Source organism: Oncorhynchus clarkii, unplaced genomic scaffold, assembly GCF_045791955.1.
Source record: "Oncorhynchus clarkii lewisi isolate Uvic-CL-2024 unplaced genomic scaffold, UVic_Ocla_1.0 unplaced_contig_1258_pilon_pilon, whole genome shotgun sequence".
NCBI classification, from domain to species: Eukaryota; Metazoa; Chordata; class Actinopteri; order Salmoniformes; family Salmonidae; genus Oncorhynchus; species Oncorhynchus clarkii.
Genome location: NW_027260906.1, coordinates 112,192 through 131,983, shown reverse-complemented (window position 1 = coordinate 131,983; position 19,792 = coordinate 112,192). Strand labels below are relative to the sequence as shown.

General features: G+C 46.9%; 1 protein-coding gene across 1 annotated transcript in view; it reads right to left on the bottom strand.

The window, feature by feature from the left end:
- Positions 1-275: 275 nt before the first annotated feature.
- The window catches only part of LOC139402191 (small G protein signaling modulator 3-like), a gene marked incomplete at its 3' end in the record, with an annotated part of 31,068 nt that continues 11,551 nt past the window's right edge, over positions 276-19,792 (bottom strand). The window contains exons 5-17 of the mRNA XM_071146294.1: positions 19,405-19,604; positions 11,743-11,865; positions 11,300-11,443; positions 10,449-10,644; positions 9,962-10,107; positions 9,464-9,727; positions 9,220-9,402; positions 7,600-7,755; positions 1,863-1,917; positions 875-924; positions 593-745; positions 444-514; positions 276-336 (exon numbers count right to left, since the gene is read on the bottom strand). Of these exons, the coding sequence (XP_071002395.1) occupies positions 276-336; positions 444-514; positions 593-745; positions 875-924; positions 1,863-1,917; positions 7,600-7,755; positions 9,220-9,402; positions 9,464-9,727; positions 9,962-10,107; positions 10,449-10,644; positions 11,300-11,443; positions 11,743-11,865; positions 19,405-19,604 (1,802 nt within the window). The remainder of the gene's footprint in view (positions 337-443; positions 515-592; positions 746-874; positions 925-1,862; positions 1,918-7,599; positions 7,756-9,219; positions 9,403-9,463; positions 9,728-9,961; positions 10,108-10,448; positions 10,645-11,299; positions 11,444-11,742; positions 11,866-19,404; positions 19,605-19,792) is intronic.

Sequence of the window (19,792 nt, the reverse complement as noted above, 5' to 3'; positions counted from 1 at the left end):
TGTGAGGAAGTCTTTAGTGGCAGGAAGTCTTTAGTGGCAGGAAGTCTTTAGTGGCAGGAAGTCTTTAGTGGCAGGAAGTCTTTAGTGGCAGGGTGTGAGGAAGTCTTTAGTGGCAGGGTGTGAGGAAGTCTTTAGTGGCAGGGTGTGAGGAAGTCTTTAGTGGCAGGGTGTGAGGAAGTCTTTAGTGGCAGGGTGTGAGGAAGTCTTTAGTGGCAGGAAGTCTTTAGTGGCAGGGTGTGAGGAAGTAAACAGGCTTGTTATAGGATAACATTTACAAAAGGACTCACTCTGTAGAGGAGCTCCTCTGGTGTGAGAACCTTGCCATCCTCATCTAATCTGGGGGGAGAGAGAGAGAACTGATGGACTGCACCACACAACTAAGACAACTGTGTAGGAATCCTAGCTGTTCATATGGTACAGAGGTCTGTGTGTGTCTAAGTTACCTGTACGTCTTACACAGCACCAGTCTAGAGTAGACCGAGTTAAAGTCCCTCTCCACCTCTCTACTGGCTGCCTGAGGAGAAAACAGACAAAAGAACAGTCAGGTAAGGCACCGTCAGACAGACACTGAACCCAGCCGTCTGTCTCCTACCTCCTCTATGAAGAGCCAGGGGTGGCAGGGTCCTCCCAGTATGGAGGGTTTCTTCAAACCGTGTTGGAAGATGGCCTTCAGGGCAGGACACAACGTCCCTCTGACCAGGTCTGTCACCGCCTCAGTCACAGAGTCATCACCCGCCAGAGAGTACTGGGGACAGCAGACCAGTTATACATACAATACTGACAAACCCATAGACTGGATATATCCACTAAAATAACACTGACAAATTTAAGTCTGTTTTTACTAGACTGACTACACAATAATTCACTGACAAACCTCTTTGCTCCGCTCATCGAGGATTTCTACGAACTTGGCTGGAAACCAACCTTGAGTAAGAGAACAGATCATGAGATAGATGGTTCCCCAGAGTGTTAGGAAAACAGACTACAACATTCTACAGGACGTGTGGAGGGGAGATTGGGACAGAGATGGACATTCTACAGGACGTGTGGAGGGGAGATTGGGACAGAGATGGACATTCTACAGGACGTGTGGAGGGGAGATTGGGACAGAGATGGCCATTCTACAGGACGTGTGGAGGGGAGATTGGGACAGAGATGGACATTCTACAGGACGTGTGGAGGGGAGATTGGGACAGAGATGGACATTCTACAGGACGTGTGGAGGGGAGATTGGGACAGAGATGGCCATTCTACAGGACGTGTGGAGGGGAGATTGGGACAGAGATGGACATTCTACAGGACGTGTGGAGGGGAGATTGGGACAGAGATGGACATTCTACAGGACGTGTGGAGGGGAGATTGGGACAGAGATGGCCATTCTACAGGACGTGTGGAGGGGAGATTGGGACAGAGATGGCCATTCTACAGGACGTGTGGAGGGGAGATTGGGACAGAGATGGACATTCTACAGGACGTGTGGAGGGGAGATTGGGACAGAGATGGCCATTCTACAGGACGTGTGGAGGGGAGATTGGGACAGAGATGGCCATTCTACAGGACGTGTGGAGGGGAGATTGGGACAGAGATGGCCATTCTACAGGACGTGTGGAGGGGAGATTGGGACAGAGATGGACATTCTACAGGACGTGTGGAGGGGAGATTGGGACAGAGATGGCCATTCTACAGGACGTGTGGAGGGGAGATTGGGACAGAGATGGACATTCTACAGGACGTGTGGAGGGGAGATTGGGACAGAGATGGCCATTCTACAGGACGTGTGGAGGGGAGATTGGGACAGAGATGGCCATTCTACAGGACGTGTGGAGGGGAGATTGGGACAGAGATGGGGTGTTTTCATTCACCTCTCAGCCCGTTGAGCTCTCCCACCCAACAGTGCTCATCTTTCTGGGAAAAAATCTGAGAAAGAGAAAAACAGAGGGATGAGATGGAGGAGTGAGTTAGTCACTGTTGTAAAACTGTTTTATTTACACGCATGTTTTCACATACATTTCACACAAACAAAGTCAGTGTGCTGTTAACAGTATAGCTTTCCCACTGTGTTAACAGTATAGCTTTCCCACTGTGTTAACAGTATAGCTTTCCCACTGTGTTAACAGTATAGCTTTCCCACTGTGTTAACAGTATAGCTTTCCCACTGTGTTAACAGTATAGCTTTCCCACTGTGTTAACAGTATAGCTTCCCCACTGTGTTAACAGTATAGCTTTCCCCACTGTGTTAACAGTATAGCTTTCCCACTGTGTTAACAGTATAGCTTTCCCCACTGTGTTAACAGTATAACTTTCCCCACTGTGTTAACAGTATAGCTTTCCCCACTGTGTTAACAGTATAGCTTCCCCACTGTGTTAACAGTATAGCTTTCCCACTGTGTTAACAGTATAGCTTTCCCACTGTGTTAACAGTATAGCTTTCCCCACTGTGTTAACAGTATAGCTTTCCCACTGTGTTAACAGTATAGCTTTCCCACTGTGTTAACAGTATAGCTTTCCCACTGTGTTAACAGTATAGCTTTCCCCACTGTGTTAACAGTATAGCTTTCCCACTGTGTTAACAGTATAGCTTTCCCCACTGTGTTAACAGTATAACTTTCCCCACTGTGTTAACAGTATAGCTTTCCCCACTGTGTTAACAGTATAGCTTCCCCACTGTGTTAACAGTATAGCTTTCCCACTGTGTTAACAGTATAGCTTTCCCACTGTGTTAACAGTATAGCTTTCCCCACTGTGTTAACAGTATAGCTTTCCCACTGTGTTAACAGTATAGCTTTCCCACTGTGTTAACAGTATAGCTTTCCCACTGTGTTAACAGTATAGCTTTCCCCACTGTGTTAACAGTAAAGCTTCCCCACTGTTAACAGTATAGCTTTCCCCACTGTGTTAACAGTATAGCTTTCCCACTGTGTTAACAGTATAGCTTTCCCCACTGTGTTAACAGTATAGCTTTCCCCACTGTGTTAACAGTATAGCTTTCCCCACTGTGTTAACAGTATAGCTTTCCCCACTGTGTTAACAGTATAGCTTTCCCACTGTGTTAACAGTATAGCTTTCCCACTGTGTTAACAGTATAGCTTTCCCCACTGTGTTAACAGTATAGCTTTCCCCACTGTGTTAACAGTATAGCTTTCCCACTGTGTTAACAGTATAGCTTTCCCACTGTGTTAACAGTATAGCTTTCCCCACTGTGTTAACAGTATAGCTTTCCCACTGTGTTAACAGTATAGCTTCCCCACTGTTAACAGTATCGCTTTCCCACTGTGTTAACAGTATAGCTTTCCCACTGTGTTAACAGTATAGCTTTCCCACTGTGCTAACAGTATAGCTTTCCCACTGTGCTAACAGTATAGCTTTCCCACTGTGCTAACAGTATAGCTTTCCCACTGTGCTAACAGTATAGCTTTCCCACTGTGCTAACAGTATAGCTTTCCCACTGTGTTAACAGTATAGCTTTCCCACTGTGTTAACAGTATAGCTTTCCCCACTGTGTTAACAGTATAGCTTTCCCCACTGTGTTAACAGTATAGCTTTCCCACTGTGTTAACAGTATAGCTTTCCCCACTGTGTTAACAGTATAGCTTTCCCCACTGTGTTAACAGTATAGCTTCCCCACTGTGTTAACAGTATAGCTTCCCCACTGTGTTAACAGTATAGCTTTCCCCACTGTGTTAACAGTATAGCTTTCCCACTGTGTTAACAGTATAGCTTTCCCACTGTGTTAACAGTATAGCTTTCCCACTGTGTTAACAGTATAGCTTTCCCACTGTGTTAACAGTATAGCTTTCCCACTGTGTTAACAGTATAGCTTCCCCACTGTGTTAACAGTATAGCTTCCCCACTGTGTTAACAGTATAGCTTTCCCCACTGTGTTAACAGTATAGCTTTCCCCACTGTGTTAACAGTATAGCTTTCCCCACTGTGTTAACAGTAAAGCTTTCCCCACTGTGTTAACAGTATAGCTTTCCCACTGTGTTAACAGTATAGCTTTCCCCACTGTGTTAACAGTATAGCTTTCCCCACTGTGTTAACAGTAAAGCTTCCCCACTGTTAACAGTATAGCTTTCCCACTGTGTTAACAGTATAGCTTTCCCACTGTGTTAACAGTATAGCTTTCCCACTGTGTTAACAGTATAGCTTTCCCACTGTGTTAACAGTATAGCTTTCCCACTGTGTTAACAGTATAGCTTTCCCACTGTGTTAACAGTATAGCTTTCCCACTGTGTTAACAGTATAGCTTTCCCACTGTGTTAACAGTATAGCTTTCCCACTGTGTTAACAGTATAGCTTTCCCACTGTGTTAACAGTATAGCTTTCCCCACTGTGTTAACAGTATAGCTTCCCCACTGTGTTAACAGTATAGCTTCCCCACTGTGTTAACAGTATAGCTTCCCCACTGTGTTAACAGTATAGCTTCCCCACTGTGTTAACAGTATAGCTTCCCCACTGTGTTAACAGTATAGCTTCCCCACTGTGTTAACAGTATAGCTTTCCCACTGTGTTAACAGTATAGCTTTCCCACTGTGTTAACAGTATAGCTTTCCCACTGTTAACAGTATAGCTTTCCCACTGTGTTAACAGTATAGCTTTCCCACTGTGTTAACAGTATAGCTTTCCCACTGTGTTAACAGTATAGCTTTCCCCACTGTGTTAACAGTATAGCTTTCCCACTGTGTTAACAGTATAGCTTTCCCCACTGTGTTAACAGTATAGCTTTCCCACTGTGTTAACAGTATAGCTTTCCCCACTGTGTTAACAGTATAGCTTTCCCCACTGTGTTAACAGTATAGCTTTCCCCACTGTGTTAACAGTAAAGCTTCCCCACTGTTAACAGTATAGCTTTCCCACTGTGTTAACAGTATAGCTTTCCCACTGTGTTAACAGTATAGCTTTCCCCACTGTGTTAACAGTATAGCTTTCCCACTGTGTTAACAGTATAGCTTTCCCCACTGTGTTAACAGTATAGCTTTCCCCACTGTGTTAACAGTATAGCTTTCCCCACTGTGTTAACAGTATAGCTTTCCCCACTGTGTTAACAGTATAGCTTTCCCCACTGTGTTAACAGTATAGCTTTCCCCACTGTGTTAACAGTATAGCTTTCCCCACTGTGTTAACAGTATAGCTTTCCCACTGTGTTAACAGTATAGCTTTCCCACTGTGTTAACAGTATAGCTTTCCCACTGTGTTAACAGTATAGCTTTCCCCACTGTGTTAACAGTATAGCTTTCCCCACTGTGTTAACAGTATAGCTTTCCCACTGTGTTAACAGTATAGCTTTCCCACTGTGTTAACAGTATAGCTTTCCCCACTGTGTTAACAGTATAGCTTTCCCACTGTGTTAACAGTATAGCTTTCCCACTGTGTTAACAGTATAGCTTTCCCACTGTTAACAGTATAGCTTTCCCACTGTGTTAACAGTATAGCTTTCCCACTGTGTTAACAGTATAGCTTTCCCACTGTGTTAACAGTATAGCTTTCCCACTGTGTTAACAGTATAGCTTTCCCCACTGTGTTAACAGTATAGCTTTCCCACTGTGTTAACAGTATAGCTTTCCCACTGTGTTAACAGTATAGCTTTCCCACTGTTAACAGTATAGCTTTCCCACTGTGTTAACAGTATAGCTTTCCCACTGTGTTAACAGTATAGCTTTCCCACTGTGTTAACAGTATAGCTTTCCCCACTGTGTTAACAGTATAGCTTTCCCACTGTGTTAACAGTATAGCTTTCCCCACTGTGTTAACAGTATAGCTTTCCCACTGTGCTAACAGTATAGCTTTCCCACTGTGTTAACAGTATAGCTTTCCCACTGTGTTAACAGTATAGCTTTCCCACTGTGCTAACAGTATAGCTTTCCCACTGTGCTAACAGTATAGCTTTCCCACTGTGTTAACAGTATAGCTTTCCCACTGTGTTAACAGTATAGCTTTCCCACTGTGTTAACAGTATAGCTTTCCCACTGTGTTAACAGTATAGCTTTCCCACTGTGTTAACAGTATAGCTTCCCCACTGTGTTAACAGTATAGCTTCCCCACTGTTAACAGTATCGCTTTCCCACTGTGTTAACAGTATAGCTTTCCCACTGTGTTAACAGTATAGCTTTCCCCACTGTGTTAACAGTATAGCTTTCCCCACTGTGTTAACAGTATAGCTTTCCCACTGTGTTAACAGTATAGCTTTCCCCACTGTGTTAACAGTATAGCTTCCCCACTGTGTTAACAGTATAGCTTCCCCACTGTGTTAACAGTATAGCTTCCCCACTGTGTTAACAGTATAGCTTCCCCACTGTGTTAACAGTATAGCTTTCCCACTGTGTTAACAGTATAGCTTTCCCCACTGTGTTAACAGTATAGCTTTCCCCACTGTGTTAACAGTAAAGCTTTCCCCACTGTGTTAACAGTATAGCTTTCCCCACTGTGTTAACAGTATAGCTTTCCCACTGTGTTAACAGTATAGCTTTCCCCACTGTGTTAACAGTATAGCTTTCCCCACTGTGTTAACAGTATAGCTTTCCCCACTGTGTTAACAGTATAGCTTTCCCCACTGTGTTAACAGTAAAGCTTCCCCACTGTTAACAGTATAGCTTTCCCACTGTGTTAACAGTATAGCTTTCCCACTGTGTTAACAGTATAGCTTTCCCCACTGTGTTAACAGTATAGCTTCCCCACTGTTAACAGTATCGCTTTCCCCACTGTGTTAACAGTATAGCTTCCCCACTGTTTTAACAGTATAGCTTTCCCCACTGTGTTAACAGTAAAGCTTTCCCCACTGTGTTAACAGTATAGCTTTCCCCACTGTGTTAACAGTATAGCTTTCCCCACTGTGTTAACAGTATAGCTTTCCCCACTGTGTTAACAGTATAGCTTTCCCCACTGTGTTAACAGTATAGCTTTCCCCACTGTGTTAACAGTATAGCTTCCCCACTGTGTTAACAGTATAGCTTTCCCACTGTGTTAACAGTATAGCTTTCCCACTGTGCTAACAGTATAGCTTTCCCCACTGTGTTAACAGTATAGCTTTCCCACTGTGTTAACAGTATAGCTTTCCCACTGTGTTAACAGTATAGCTTTCCCCACTGTGTTAACAGTATAGCTTTCCCACTGTGTTAACAGTATAGCTTCCCCACTGTGTTAACAGTATAGCTTTCCCACTGTGTTAACAGTATAGCTTTTCCCACTGTGTTAACAGTATAGCTTTCCCACTGTGTTAACAGTAAAGCTTCCCCACTGTTAACAGTATAGCTTTCCCCACTGTGTTAACAGTAAAGCTTTCCCCACTGTGTTAACAGTAAAGCTTTCCCCACTGTGTTAACAGTAAAGCTTTCCCCACTGTGTTAACAGTAAAGCTTTCCCCACTGTGTTAACAGTAAAGCTTTCCCCACTGTGTTAACAGTAAAGCTTTCCCCACTGTGTTAACAGTAAAGCTTTCCGGGCTCTAACTAGTGCTACTCTGGTCACAAACACACGTGACCAACTTCCTTGACAATGTACCAACGGATTGAGCTACACAAATACATGGCAACATTTAAAGCAAGCTGTGGAGTGAAATTACAGCACTTAACTCCATTACATGTATGTGTTCTGTCCACTCACTGTGATGATGTCGTTCTTCCTAAAGCCCAGTTCATCGTCGTCATGGCGCTCAAAGTCCAACAGGGCTTTGGCCCGTCTCCGTCGGTTACGAGACACAACCAGGAAGTTCTCGTGGTCTCTCTGGTGGCTCTCCATGGAGTAGTCTGGAGTCAGGTCCTGAGAGGACAGAGGGAGAGAGAGAAAGATGAAGAGAAGGCGAGAGGGGGAGGGACATAGATTAATCTAATCAAATTAGCTCAGAATGTGCATCAAACATGTCAATCAGAACGACTCCACTATTTCCTAACTGTGTCGCAGTGTGAAGCACCATTGATTCAGTGATTTGATTTAATGACCGAGTGACTCATTGTTGGGTAACATGACTCACGGTGCTGCTGTGTCAGGGGAAGAATTCAATTATATGACTCATGCCACGATTACACCAGGCACTACCTAAAGCCATCTACTGGAGATCAGTCATGGGAAAGGGGGATAACCTAGTCAGTTGTACAACCATGCATTCAACTGAAATGTGTCTTTGCATTTAACCTAACCCCTCTGAATCAGAGAGGGGCAGAGGGCTGCCTTAAATTGACATCCAGGTCTTCAGCACCAGCATGGGGGAGGACAAGAGATGCATACATTCAGCGACTTAACGGCCAGCGACTGAGCTCAGAGACCAGAAAGTCACAGATTTCTGCAAATTATCAGCAAGGCGACCACAAGATAACCAGGTGAAGGAGGGACGGACTCCCTACCTAGCATTGTCACCATGCCAAATAGGCTAAGGTGACATTGTGCATGGTATTTAGGGAGAGCTCAGCTACTTCTTACTACAAGGCAGCTTCTCTCTTAAACGCGGGGTCAGTGAAACTGAGTCGATTCAGTAATCTGATTCAGTAGTGAGACACACAGTGCTGGTGTGTTGGGGGTCCAGACAGCTATATGATTCAGTAACCTGATTCAGTAGTGAGATTCACAGTGCTGGTGTGTTGGGGGTCCAGACAGCTATATGATTCAGTAGTGAGACTCACAGTGCTGGTGTGTTGGGGGTCCAAACAGCTATATGATTCAGTAGTGAGACTCACAGTGCTGGTGTGTTGGGGGTCCAAACAGCTATATGATTCAGTAGTGAGACTCACAGTGCTGGTGTGTTGGGGGTCCAAACAGCTATATGATTCAGTAGTGAGACTCACAGTGCTGGTGTGTTGGGGGTCCAAACAGCTATATGATTCAGTAGTGAGACTCACAGTGCTGGTGTGTTGGGGGTCCAGACAGCTATATGATTCAGTAACCTGATTCAGTAGTGAGATTCACAGTGCTGGTGTGTTGGGGGTCCAGACAGCTATATGATTCAGTAGTGAGACTCACAGTGCTGGTGTGTTGGGGGTCCAAACAGCTATATGATTCAGTAGTGAGACTCACAGTGCTGGTGTGTTGGGGGTCCAAACAGCTATATGATTCAGTAGTGAGACTCTCAGTGCTGGTGTGTTGGGGGTCCAAACAGCTATATGATTCAGTAGTGAGACTCACAGTGCTGGTGTGTTGGGGGTCCAAACAGCTATATGATTCAGTAGTGAGACTCACAGTGCTGGTGTGTTGGGGGTCCAGACAGCTATATGATTCAGTAGTGAGACTCACAGTGCTGGTGTGTCGGGGGTCCAGACAGTGGAAGTGTTCAGCGGTGCGGGTGATGGCCTCTCGGAGCGCTGCTACCAGCTCTGTCTGCTTGATGTTCTTAGACTTGAGAGCCTCCGCCTCGTCCTCACCCCACAACAGAGAGCTCAGAGTGGACTTCCTACGTAGCGACTGTCTCCTCACAACCTATAGACACACTCTGGTTAGGCATGCTATCACACACACACATTTCTATCAGACCACTCACTTTATTGAGGTTGTTGTTGAGTGTGTGGGAGTTGTTGGTGTTGAGCTGGGCCTGCTCATTGAGGATGTAAGCCAGGTGTTTGTTCCTCTGGGCCTCCAGTGTGTCCTGGGACAGCGCCCCCGCCAGCCTCATGGCCTCCCCCAGTACTGCAGCCCCGTCACCCAGCTGGCTGGGCAGATCGGACAGCGTGTTGAAGATGGACGCAGAGTTCTCAGAGGACACCAGCTCCTCCTCCTGTAGGGGAGAGAGGAGAAGGTCAACCTCCTGTAGGGGGGAGAGGAGAGGGTTAAACAGGGGAATGACCAATCCCAAATCCCCAAGACACTTGTAGGCCTCTAGATCTGAAAGGGTTGGATAGATATAAGAAAAAGAGGGAGTTATTACTGTATGATTTTCAATACCAATCCAATCCTTTCTGATCTACACAGGTCTAGGGAGTAGGGGTTGGTTTAAAATCAAACCAGCAACCAGCCAGCCAATGAGAAACAACTATCCCACCTTGATCTTGAGCATGCCCAGTGTGACCTGGAAGAGGACCACAGAGCCCTGGTAGAACAGCAGGTCCCAGATCCTCAGCAGGATGCGGATGTCCACCACACTGGCAAACGATGTCAGGAACCAGTGCAGCGTGATCAGAGACAACTCTGGGGGAGGAGAGGAGACGAAGGGAAGGGTTAGGACACACAGGCAGGTTGGTCTCCTACACTACACCAGACATTCTTAGCAATGTTTGTGGCCTCTAAACACCAGACTTTAAAAGCCTTATTGCAGTTTCCCTGTAGCTCCCCTAGATCCCTATTCACATTTTTACATTAACATCTTAGTCATTTAGCAGACGCTTTTATCCAGAGTGACTTACACTAGTGCATTCAATCTTAAGTTAGCTATGTGAAACAACCACAGTTTATTTTCCTCCATAAAGTAGGATCCAGCAAAGTAGGATAAGACGAGTGTTAAAGTGTAAAGAACCCCCCATCTCTCTCACCGATGTCGTGCTCCTGCAGAAGCCTGTCCAGGCTTGGTAGATACTGGACTATGAGCTGTCTGAGGACCCTCTGGTCTGTCTGGACCCCCAGCAGGGTGGAGGAGAAGTAGGAGGGTGGCAGCAGGTCCTCGATCAGGGCACACATCATCCACAGCACGTCCTCCTCCTCCAGGAACAGCAACAGACATGACACCACCTGGGGATGGGGAGAGCGTGGAGAAAATAAACAGAAGAGATTAGATCTTTATTGTCCCCGTTGGGCAATTCGGTTGCAGCGAAAATACAGAGTCTGGGCAGATACAAACATATACACATTACAGTAGAGGTACTACAAACTCCCTAGATTAAAGAGTTAATCAAGAACACAAGATCAAAGTAATATTTAAAATACTATTTCAAACGTGCAGAAAGGGACCTGGATCATATGCCAGGTCTTTACCAGACAGAGGAAAGTGTATTAACCTGGATGGTAATATGCCAGGTCTTTACCAGACAGAGGAAAGTGTATTAACCTGGATGGTAATATGCCAGGTCTTTACCAGACAGAGGAAAGTGTATTAACCTGGATGGTAATATGCCAGGTCTTTACCAGCCAGAGGAAAGTGTATTAACCTGGATGGTAATATGCCAGGTCTTTACCAGACAGAGGAAAGTGTATTAACCTGGATGGTAATATGCCAGGTCTTTACCAGACAGAGGAAAGTGTATTAACCTGGATGGTAATATGCCAGGCCTTTACCGGACAGAGGAAAGTGTATTAACCTGGATGGTAATATGCCAGGTCTTTACCAGACAGAGGAAAGTGTATAGATCGTAACTACACAATAGAGCACAGTGAACGTCCTCCTTACCATGCCTGTGCCCTGGCAGTAGCCAATGTCTGGGTAGAGCCATGCCAGGCCCCGCAGTACCCGCCTCAGCCTGGGAACACCCACACTCTGCAGGCTGCAGAAACACGCGTTGGAGGGCATGGTCCGCAACAGGTCCTTCTCTATCTGAGAGAGGGGGAAGAGATGGACGGAGTGGGATGAGAAGGGGTGGCGAGATAGAGGGAAGACAGAGAGAGGGGGGAAATATTGTTTTTCAACCAATGTGTTGTAAGAGTTTACAGATTTATTAGCATATATAAAGTAATAATCAACCATTAATAAATCCCCTTGTAAATCACTTATATTTTTTAAACAGGTTAACAATGTTTGATCCTCAATCACAGATTTTCATCAAGGGAGAGAAACATCTTACATCATCAGTACCATTCCACCCCTCCACCTGGAGTCATCTGGATGTACAGTACCTCAGCATCCAGTACCTGTTTGGCAGCAGTGGTCTCGTCGTTGGTGCTGTTCTTAACGATCTCTTTGTAGGAGATCTCTGTAGTCCTTTTCTTCTGCAGAGCTCCAGACAGACGCATCCACAACTAGCACGACCAGAGAGGGGGGGGGGGGGGGCAGTCAGACAACAGACGAGAGGTCGACCGATTATGATTTTTCAACGCCGATACCGATTATTGGAGGACCAAAAAAAGACAATACCTTTGAGATTGATTGATATATATATATATATATATATATATATCAATCAATATAAATCAATCATAGACGTAATTATAATATAAAAACACACAGAAATACAAGCCTTAGGTCATTAATATGGTAAACTATCATTTCGAAAAAACAAAACGTTTATTCTTTCAGTGAAATATGGAACCGTTCCGTATTTTATCTAACGGGTGGCATCCCAAAGTCTAAATATTGCTGTTACATTGCACAACCTTCAATGTTATGTCATAATTATGTACAATTCTGGCAAATTAATTACGGTCTTTGTTAGGAAGAAATGGTCTTCACACAGTTCGCAACGAGCCAGGCGGCCCAAACTGCTGCATATACCCTGACTCTGTTGCACAGAATGCAAGAGAAGTGACACAATTTCCCTAGTTAAAAGAAATTCATGTTAGCAGACAATATTAACTAAATATGCAGGTTTAAAAATATATACTTGTGTATTGATTTTAAGAAAGGCATTGATGTTTATGGTTAGGTACTCATTGGTGCAACTATTGTGCTATTTTCGCGAATGTGCTTGTTAAATCACCTGTTTGGCGAAGTAGGCTGTGATTCAATGATAAATTAACAGGCACCGCATTGATTATATGCAACGCAGGACAAGCTAGATAAACTAGTAATATCAACAACCATGTGTAGTTAACTAGTGATTGTTTTTTATAAGATATGTTTCATGCTAGCTAGCACCTTACCTTGGCTTCTTGCTGCACTCGCATAACAGGTAGTCAGCCTGCAACGCAGTCTCCTTGTGGAGTGCAATGTAATCGGCTATAATCGGTGTCCAAAAATGCCGATTACAGATTATGAACACTTGGAAAAATCGTCCCTAATTAAATCGGCCATTCCGATTAATCGGTCGACCTCTACAACAGACATCTCTGAATCAGGTTATACACCGTAGTAGGAGTTGGCCCTTTGACCACTTTATCTCCCCTTACTGGTCTGTGGTCTCATTCTGCCTTTTCCCTTTGTGAAAACCTCTACTGCTGTGTTCTCCCCCCTCTAGGCCCCCTTACCTGTGGTCTCATTCTGCCTTTTCCCTTTGTGAAAACCTCTACTGCTGTGTTCTCCCCCCTCTAGGCCCCTTACCTGTGGTCTCATTCTGCCTTTTCCCTTTGTGAAAACCTCTACTGCTGTGTTCTCTCCCCTCTAGGCCCCCTTACCTGTGGTCTCATTCTGCCTTTTCCCTTTGTTAAAACCTCTACTGCTGTGTTCTCCCCCCTCTAGGCCCCTTACCTGTGGTCTCATTCTGCCTTTTCCCTTTGTTAAAACCTCTACTGCTGTGTTTTCCCCCCTCTAGGCCCCTTACCTGTGGTCTCATTCTGCCTTTTCCCTTTGTTAAAACCTCTACTGCTGTGTTCTCCCCCCTCTAGGCCCCCTTACCTGTGGTCTCATTCTGCCTTTTCCCTTTGTTAAAACCTCTACTGCTGTGTTCTCCCCCCTCTAGGCCCCCTTACTGGTCTGTGGTCTCATTCTGCCTTTTCCCTTTGTTAAAACCTCTACTGCTGTGTTTTCCCCCCTCTAGGCCCCCTTACTGGTCTGTGGTCTCATTCTGCCTTTTCCCTTTGTTAAAACCTCTACTGCTGTGTTCTCTCCCCTCTAGGCCCCCTTACTGGTCTGTGGTCTCATTCTGCCTTTTCCCTTTGTTAAAACCTCTACTGCTGTGTTCTCCCCCCTCTAGGCCCCCTTACCTGTGGTCTCATTCTGCCTTTTCCCTTTGTTAAAACCTCTACTGCTGTGTTTTCCCCCCTCTAGGCCCCCTTACTGGTCTGTGGTCTCATTCTGCCTTTTCCCTTTGTTAAAACCTCTACTGCTGTGTTCTCCCCCCTCTAGGCCCCCTTACCTGTGGTCTCATTCTGCCTTTTCCCTTTGTTAAAACCTCTACTGCTGTGTTTTCCCCCCTCTAGGCCCCCTTACCTGTGGTCTCATTCTGCCTTTTCCCTTTGTTAAAACCTCTACTGCTGTGTTCTCCCCCCTCTAGGCCCCCTTACCTGTGGTCTCATTCTGCCTTTTCCCTTTGTTAAAACCTCTACTGCTGTGTTCTCCCCCCTCTAGGCCCCTTACCTGTGGTCTCATTCTGCCTTTTCCCTTTGTTAAAACCTCTACTGCTGTGTTCTCCCCCCTCTAGGCCCCCTTACTGGTCTGTGGTCTCATTCTGCCTTTTCCCTTTGTTAAAACCTCTACTGCTGTGTTCTCCCCCCTCTAGGCCCCCTTACCTGTGGTCTCATTCTGCCTTTTCCCTTTGTTAAAACCTCTACTGCTGTGTTCTCTCCCCTCTAGGCCCCCTTACCTGTGGTCTCATTCTGCCTTTTCCCTTTGTGAAAACCTCTACTGCTGTGTTCTCCCCCCTCTAGGCCCCTTACCTGTGGTCTCATTCTGCCTTTTCCCTTTGTTAAAACCTCTACTGCTGTGTTTTCCCCCCTCTAGGCCCCTTACCTGTGGTCTCATTCTGCCTTTTCCCTTTGTTAAAACCTCTACTGCTGTGTTCTCCCCCCTCTAGGCCCCTTACTGGTCTGTGGTCTCATTCTGCCTTTTCCCTTTGTTAAAACCTCTACTGCTGTGTTTTCCCCCCTCTATGTCCCTTACCTGTGGTCTCATTCTGCCTTTTCCCTTTGTTAAAACCTCTACTGCTGTGTTCTCCCCCCTCTAGGCCCCTTACCTGTGGTCTCATTCTGCCTTTTCCCTTTGTTAAAACCTCTACTGCTGTGTTCTCCCCCCTCTAGGCCCCCTTACCTGTGGTCTCATTCTGCCTTTTCCCTTTGTTAAAACCTCTACTGCTGTGTTCTCCCCCCTCTAGGCCCCCTTACCTGTGGTCTCATTCTGCCTTTTCCCTTTGTTAAAACCTCTACTGCTGTGTTCTCCCCCCTCTAGGCCCCTTACCTGTGGTCTCATTCTGCCTTTTCCCTTTGTTAAAACCTCTACTGCTGTGTTCTCCCCCCTCTAGGCCCCTTACCTGTGGTCTCATTCTGCCTTTTCCCTTTGTTAAAACCTCTACTGCTGTGTTCTCCCCCCTCTAGGCCCCTTACCTGTGGTCTCATTCTGCCTTTTCCCTTTGTTAAAACCTCTACTGCTGTGTTCTCCCCCCTCTAGGCCCCCTTACCTGTGGTCTCATTCTGCCTTTTCCCTTTGTTAAAACCTCTACTGCTGTGTTCTCTCCCCTCTAGGCCCCTTACCTGTGGTCTCATTCTGCCTTTTCCCTTTGTTAAAACCTCTACTGCTGTGTTCTCTCCCCTCTAGGCCCCTTACCTGTGGTCTCATTCTGCCTTTTCCCTTTGTTAAAACCTCTACTGCTGTGTTCTCTCCCCTCTAGGCCCCTTACCTGTGGTCTCATTCTGCCTTTTCCCTTTGTTAAAACCTCTACTGCTGTGTTCTCCCCCCTCTAGGCCCCCTTACTGGTCTGTGGTCTCATTCTGCCTTTTCCCTTTGTTAAAACCTCTACTGCTGTGTTCTCCCCCCTCTAGGCCCCCTTACTGGTCTGTGGTCTCATTCTGCCTTTTCCCTTTGTTAAAACCTCTACTGCTGTGTTCTCCCCCCTCTAGGCCCCTTACCTGTGGTCTCATTCTGCCTTTTCCCTTTGTTAAAACCTCTACTGCTGTGTTCTCTCCCCTCTAGGCCCCCTTACCTGTGGTCTCATTCTGCCTTTTCCCTTTGTTAAAACCTCTACTGCTGTGTTCTCTCCCCTCTAGGCCCCCTTACCTGTGGTCTCATTCTGCCTTTTCCCTTTGTTAAAACCTCTACTGCTGTGTTCTCTCCCCTCTAGGCCCCCTTACCTGTGGTCTCATTCTGCCTTTTCCCTTTGTTAAAACCTCTACTGCTGTGTTCTCCCCCCTCTAGGCCCCCTTACCTGTGGTCTCATTCTGCCTTTTCCCTTTGTTAAAACCTCTACTGCTGTGTTCTCCCCCCTCTAGGCCCCTTACCTGTGGTCTCATTCTGCCTTTTCCCTTTGTTAAAACCTCTACTGCTGTGTTCTCCCCCCTCTAGGCCCCTTACTGGTCTGTGGTCTCATTCTGCCTTTTCCCTTTGTTAAAACCTCTACTGCTGTGTTCTCCCCCCTCTAGGCCCCTTACCTGTGGTCTCATTCTGCCTTTTCCCTTTGTTAAAACCTCTACTGCTGTGTTCTCCCCCCTCTAGGCCCCCTTACCTGTGGTCTCATTCTGCCTTTTCCCTTTGTTAAAACCTCTACTGCTGTGTTCTCCCCCCTCTAGGCCCCCTTACCTGTGGTCTCATTCTGCCTTTTCCCTTTGTTAAAACCTCTACTGCTGTGTTCTCCCCCCTCTAGGCCCCTTACCTGTGGTCTCATTCTGCCTTTTCCCTTTGTTAAAACCTCTACTGCTGTGTTCTCCCCCCTCTAGGCCCCTTACCTGTGGTCTCATTCTGCCTTTTCCCTTTGTTAAAACCTCTACTGCTGTGTTCTCCCCCCTCTAGGCCCCCTTACCTGTGGTCTCATTCTGCCTTTTCCCTTTGTTAAAACCTCTACTGCTGTGTTCTCTCCCCTCTAGGCCCCTTACCTGTGGTCTCATTCTGCCTTTTCCCTTTGTTAAAACCTCTACTGCTGTGTTCTCTCCCCTCTAGGCCCCTTACCTGTGGTCTCATTCTGCCTTTTCCCTTTGTTAAAACCTCTACTGCTGTGTTCTCTCCCCTCTAGGCCCCTTACCTGTGGTCTCATTCTGCCTTTTCCCTTTGTTAAAACCTCTACTGCTGTGTTCTCCCCCCTCTAGGCCCCTTACCTGTGGTCTCATTCTGCCTTTTCCCTTTGTTAAAACCTCTACTGCTGTGTTCTCCCCCCTCTAGGCCCCCTTACTGGTCTGTGGTCTCATTCTGCCTTTTCCCTTTGTTAAAACCTCTACTGCTGTGTTCTCCCCCCTCTAGGCCCCCTTACTGGTCTGTGGTCTCATTCTGCCTTTTCCCTTTGTTAAAACCTCTACTGCTGTGTTCTCCCCCCTCTAGGCCCCTTACCTGTGGTCTCATTCTGCCTTTTCCCTTTGTTAAAACCTCTACTGCTGTGTTCTCTCCCCTCTAGGCCCCCTTACCTGTGGTCTCATTCTGCCTTTTCCCTTTGTTAAAACCTCTACTGCTGTGTTCTCTCCCCTCTAGGCCCCCTTACCTGTGGTCTCATTCTGCCTTTTCCCTTTGTTAAAACCTCTACTGCTGTGTTCTCCCCCCTCTAGGCCCCCTTACCTGTGGTCTCATTCTGCCTTTTCCCTTTGTTAAAACCTCTACTGCTGTGTTCTCCCCCCTCTAGGCCCCTTACCTGTGGTCTCATTCTGCCTTTTCCCTTTGTTAAAACCTCTACTGCTGTGTTCTCCCCCCTCTAGGCCCCTTACTGGTCTGTGGTCTCATTCTGCCTTTTCCCTTTGTTAAAACCTCTACTGCTGTGTTCTCCCCCCTCTAGGCCCCTTACCTGTGGTCTCATTCTGCCTTTTCCCTTTGTTAAAACCTCTACTGCTGTGTTCTCCCCCCTCTAGGCCCCCTTACCTGTGGTCTCATTCTGCCTTTTCCCTTTGTTAAAACCTCTACTGCTGTGTTCTCCCCCCTCTAGGCCCCCTTACCTGTGGTCTCATTCTGCCTTTTCCCTTTGTTAAAACCTCTACTGCTGTGTTCTCCCCCCTCTAGGCCCCTTACCTGTGGTCTCATTCTGCCTTTTCCCTTTGTTAAAACCTCTACTGCTGTGTTCTCCCCCCTCTAGGCCCCTTACCTGTGGTCTCATTCTGCCTTTTCCCTTTGTTAAAACCTCTACTGCTGTGTTCTCCCCCCTCTAGGCCCCCTTACCTATGGTCTCATTCTGCCTTTTCCCTTTGTTAAAACCTCTACTGCTGTGTTTTCCCCCCTCTAGGCCCCCTTACCTGTGGTCTCATTCTGCCTTTTCCCTTTGTTAAAACCTCTACTGCTGTGTTCTCCCCCCTCTAGGCCCCTTACCTGTGGTCTCATTCTGCCTTTTCCCTTTGTTAAAACCTCTACTGCTGTGTTCTCCCCCCTCTAGGCCCCCTTACCTGTGGTCTCATTCTGCCTTTTCCCTTTGTTAAAACCTCTACTGCTGTGTTCTCCCCCCTCTAGGCCCCCTTACCTGTGGTCTCATTCTGCCTTTTCCCTTTGTTAAAACCTCTACTGCTGTGTTCTCCCCCCTCTAGGCCCCTTACCTGTGGTCTCATTCTGCCTTTTCCCTTTGTTAAAACCTCTACTGCTGTGTTCTCCCCCCTCTAGGCCCCCTTACCTGTGGTCTCATTCTGCCTTTTCCCTTTGTTAAAACCTCTACTGCTGTGTTCTCCCCCCTCTAGGCCCCTTACCTGTGGTCTCATTCTGCCTTTTCCCTTTGTTAAAACCTCTACTGCTGTGTTCTCCCCCCTCTAGGCCCCCTTACTGGTCTGTGGTCTCATTCTGCCTTTTCCCTTTGTTAAAACCTCTACTGCTGTGTTCTCTCCCCTCTAGGCCCCCTTACCTGTGGTCTCATTCTGCCTTTTCCCTTTGTTAAAACCTCTACTGCTGTGTTCTCCCCCCTCTAGGCCCCTTACCTGTGGTCTCATTCTGCCTTTTCCCTTTGTTAAAACCTCTACTGCTGTGTTCTCCCCCCTCTAGGCCCCCTTACCTGTGGTCTCATTCTGCCTTTTCCCTTTGTTAAAACCTCTACTGCTGTGTTCTCCCCCCTCTAGGCCCCCTTACCTGTGGTCTCATTCTGCCTTTTCCCTTTGTTAAAACCTCTACTGCTGTGTTTTCCCCCCTCTAGGCCCCCTTACCTGTGGTCTCATTCTGCCTTTTCCCTTTGTTAAAACCTCTACTGCTGTGTTCTCCCCCCTCTAGGCCCCTTACCTGTGGTCTCATTCTGCCTTTTCCCTTTGTTAAAACCTCTACTGCTGTGTTTTCCCCCCTCTAGGCCCCTTACCTGTGGTCTCATTCTGCCTTTTCCCTTTGTTAAAACCTCTACTGCTGTGTTCTCTCCCCTCTAGGCCCCCTTACCTGTGGTCTCATTCTGCCTTTTCCCTTTGTTAAAACCTCTACTGCTGTGTTCTCTCCCCTCTAGGCCCCTTACCTGTGGTCTCATTCTGCCTTTTCCCTTTGTTAAAACCTCTACTGCTGTGTTCTCCCCCCTCTAGGCCCCTTACCTGTGGTCTCATTCTGCCTTTTCCCTTTGTTAAAACCTCTACTGCTGTGTTCTCCCCCCTCTAGGCCCCCTTACCTGTGGTCTCATTCTGCCTTTTCCCTTTGTTAAAACCTCTACTGCTGTGTTTTCCCCCCTCTAGGCCCCTTACCTGTGGTCTCATTCTGCCTTTTCCCTTTGTTAAAACCTCTACTGCTGTGTTCTCCCCCCTCTAGGCCCCCTTACCTGTGGTCTCATTCTGCCTTTTCCCTTTGTTAAAACCTCTACTGCTGTGTTCTCCCCCCTCTAGGCCCCTTACCTGTGGTCTCATGCTGTGTGGTATGCCCCCCAGCACCAGGGAGCGGAGGCGTTCAGAGTGGGGCAGGACGGGGGAGATGAGGTCCCAGGTCAGGTCTCCTACGGTGTGGTTGTGGGTGAACTCCAGGTGGGCCTGCCAGCGCAGCCTCTGCTGGGGGTCCTCTCTCTGGGGCTCTGGCCTCGGCTCTGGCTCTACACCATCTGGAGGGGGAGAGAGATGGTGTTCAACTTCAGGGTTATACTCCTGCATTCCTGTTACTTTGGCACTGTCTGCTTCCCCTGTTTTAATGATGTCTCCTCCTCCACCACTAAGGTCTGTTTCCCCTGTTTTAACCCATTAGACATGGGCCCAACAACAGCCCCAGTGTTCAGCTGTGTCTCAGTTCCTT